Source organism: Rhagoletis zephyria, unplaced genomic scaffold (assembly GCF_001687245.7).
Source record: "Rhagoletis zephyria isolate East Lansing unplaced genomic scaffold, Rhagoletis_zephyria_1.1 Rzeph_scaffold_47401, whole genome shotgun sequence".
Classification (NCBI taxonomy): domain Eukaryota; kingdom Metazoa; phylum Arthropoda; class Insecta; order Diptera; family Tephritidae; genus Rhagoletis; species Rhagoletis zephyria.
Window position 1 is genome coordinate 1 of NW_016204456.1, and position 2247 is coordinate 2247.

Genomic DNA, 2247 nt, shown 5'->3' on the forward strand with positions numbered 1-2247 from the left:
AAAAAAAAAAAAAAAATTAAATAAAAAAAGAAGAGTTTTAATGTTCATTTTCCTCAATATCGGGTTTCTGGTTTTCGAATGAGATGGTGATTTTTTACGACTGCCTAAGTTTTTTTAATATTTCGAGTACCGAGAAGTGGGCAAATTAAATCTTCGAATCCTTGTTAAGGACATATCAGTTGTAAACTCTTTTAGGCTCTGTAAGTGAGTATGCATTGCATATTTTTAGGTTTCATTCGCAGTTAAACTTTTAAGAGCTCTCAAAAAAAAAAAACGAAAAATTCATATAAAATGGCGCACAAGAAATGGAATAGGAATTTTCTTCTATCAAAATTTCTAAAATCAATTTGCATCCCTCAGGAAAAAATGCTCGTATACTTATTAGAGCTCTCGATTTTATTCGCACATTTTCAAACAGCCCGGGTATATGAGCAGCGAGTACACCTTTTTTCGAGTAATTTGAGCAAAGTTTTTTTATTATATTGACATTTTTGGTAGCAACTTCTTAAATTTTTCAAATTATTGATATATAATGCAAAGATTGTTACATTGGTATTTAACATGAACTAGAAAGCAGCTGCTGACAAATACAATTTACAAATTTTCTTTTGTTTATGAAATTGTTCAAAAACTCGAAAATTTTAAACAAATATTTGAGCAGTTGTACAATGAACGAGTTTCGAGCGAGTGTCGAGCTATTCGCATTGCTCGATAACCGGGTATCTAGAGCTCTAATACTTATTTCTTCAAGAAAATTTTCAAGGGGTTTGAACCCCAAAAGTGACCCCTTGTGTGCGCTAATGATCTGAGTCAAATCGCTCTATGAGTCAGTATAAACAAGGTAGGAATCTGAGGCGTAAGTACATACATAAAAAGGTTAAGGTACTCACGGTATCCGGAAGAAGTTACCAGCTACATATGATGCATGTTTCCACTACAACGAAATCCGCCGGAGGACGGTGGCTTCTTCTCAGCCTTTACGTTTCCAACAAAGCACGTTCGGATGAATAACAGTGGCTGTTAGGAAAACCGAAAGCATTAGAGGAACGTGAAAACAAAAATTAAAATAAAACAAGAATAAAGAATACCAATACTAAGCCCTTGGTATTTCCGGCAGCGCCGTTGCTGTAAGTGATGCATCCAATGCGCTAGATGTATGCGGTCGTGGTTTTAGTGGTGCAGCTTGAGCAGCAGGGCCGTTGCTGATTTGACTAGGCGCCAAATCATCGCATGATTGCTTTTTCTTTGCGCTGGTGGTGTAACAGCAAATGAGGAATCACACTCATCAAACTTGAGTAAGTTTTTCTGTTCCTTTGTGCCCAATAAAGGATTTGTATGGAATAGGTAGAGAAAGTACTTTAAGAAGCATGAAAATCCTCCAAGTCCCGATAGCGCAGCCGCCAAATATTCTACATAGTACCATTTGGAGTATGAATATGGACACTGATTAGATATGTCGAAAAGCAGTATCGCTAGCAACACTACATTCAAAGAACCCCAACGCAGACAATCTTTGGCGCGTTTTGCACGCAGATGCAAATCCAGGCCGCGTTCCACCAATCTGTTCGNTCGCGTTCCACCAATCTGTTCGGCGAGCCGCAATATTTTTGTAAACACTGCATTTCTTACGTGTAACTAATACGTAAATAATTAGTAATTTAAAACAGCAGGTATATAAATAACTAGTTTTGCCAAAGAACGACCAACTATACCGAAATTTTGCGCGTTTAATCTCATTTTTTGGAAGAGTGCAAACCTTTTCGTAGCTCCACTTTTTGGCCTTTGTTCGTTTGGGACCTGTACGAATAGGGTCCTTGGCAGGATCATGTGGAGTAACTTCCACCTTAAGTATACGCATATAGCAGGGCTCCTCATATCGTTGGAATTTGTTACGTATTACGAGCCGGCCAACACCAGAGTCCCGCAGATTTCCCACAATCTCCCACAGTGTCTTACCGCGAAAATCAGTTGTACGACCAATATATTTAACTACGCTCATTGCTGAGGAATTCGATCTGCTGTTTTTCTTTTGAGAAGGGGTAAAACGTACTTTTTAGCCTTTGTGCGTTTGGGACCTGAAAAAGAAAAATGAATGGAAAATTCAACAATGATGATGAGAGAAGTTTACGATATTAAGCAGTGTTTGCATTATTCTACTTTGCGTTCAACAATTGCGTTCAACTCAACGCAGGGTTGCACGAAAAAAAAGTTGAATGGCTAAATGTTGGCTGGCGACCAACTTTGTTG

The 2247-nt window shown here is 38.2% G+C and overlaps 1 protein-coding gene across 3 annotated transcripts; it reads right to left on the minus strand.

Annotated features, from left to right (window-relative positions):
* Positions 1-868: 868 nt before the first annotated feature.
* On the minus strand, positions 869-2106 carry LOC108355591 (uncharacterized). 3 transcript variants are annotated; one of them, XM_017606740.1, is made up of 3 exons: positions 1757-2106; positions 1089-1635; positions 869-1017 (listed from the first exon to the last, which is right to left on the minus strand). In XM_017606740.1, the coding sequence occupies exons 1-2, from the start codon at positions 1997-1999 to the stop codon at positions 1171-1173; spliced, it is 708 nt and encodes a 235-aa protein (XP_017462229.1). In that variant the 5' UTR covers positions 2000-2106; the 3' UTR covers positions 869-1017; positions 1089-1170. The 3 variants fall into 3 exon arrangements, with proteins under 3 accessions (XP_017462229.1, XP_017462230.1, XP_017462231.1); XM_017606741.1 differs by lacking the exon at positions 869-1017 and having other exon boundaries at positions 1404-1616; XM_017606742.1 differs by lacking the exon at positions 869-1017 and having other exon boundaries at positions 1611-1635; positions 1713-2106.
* Between the last annotated feature and the right edge of the window lie 141 nt (positions 2107-2247).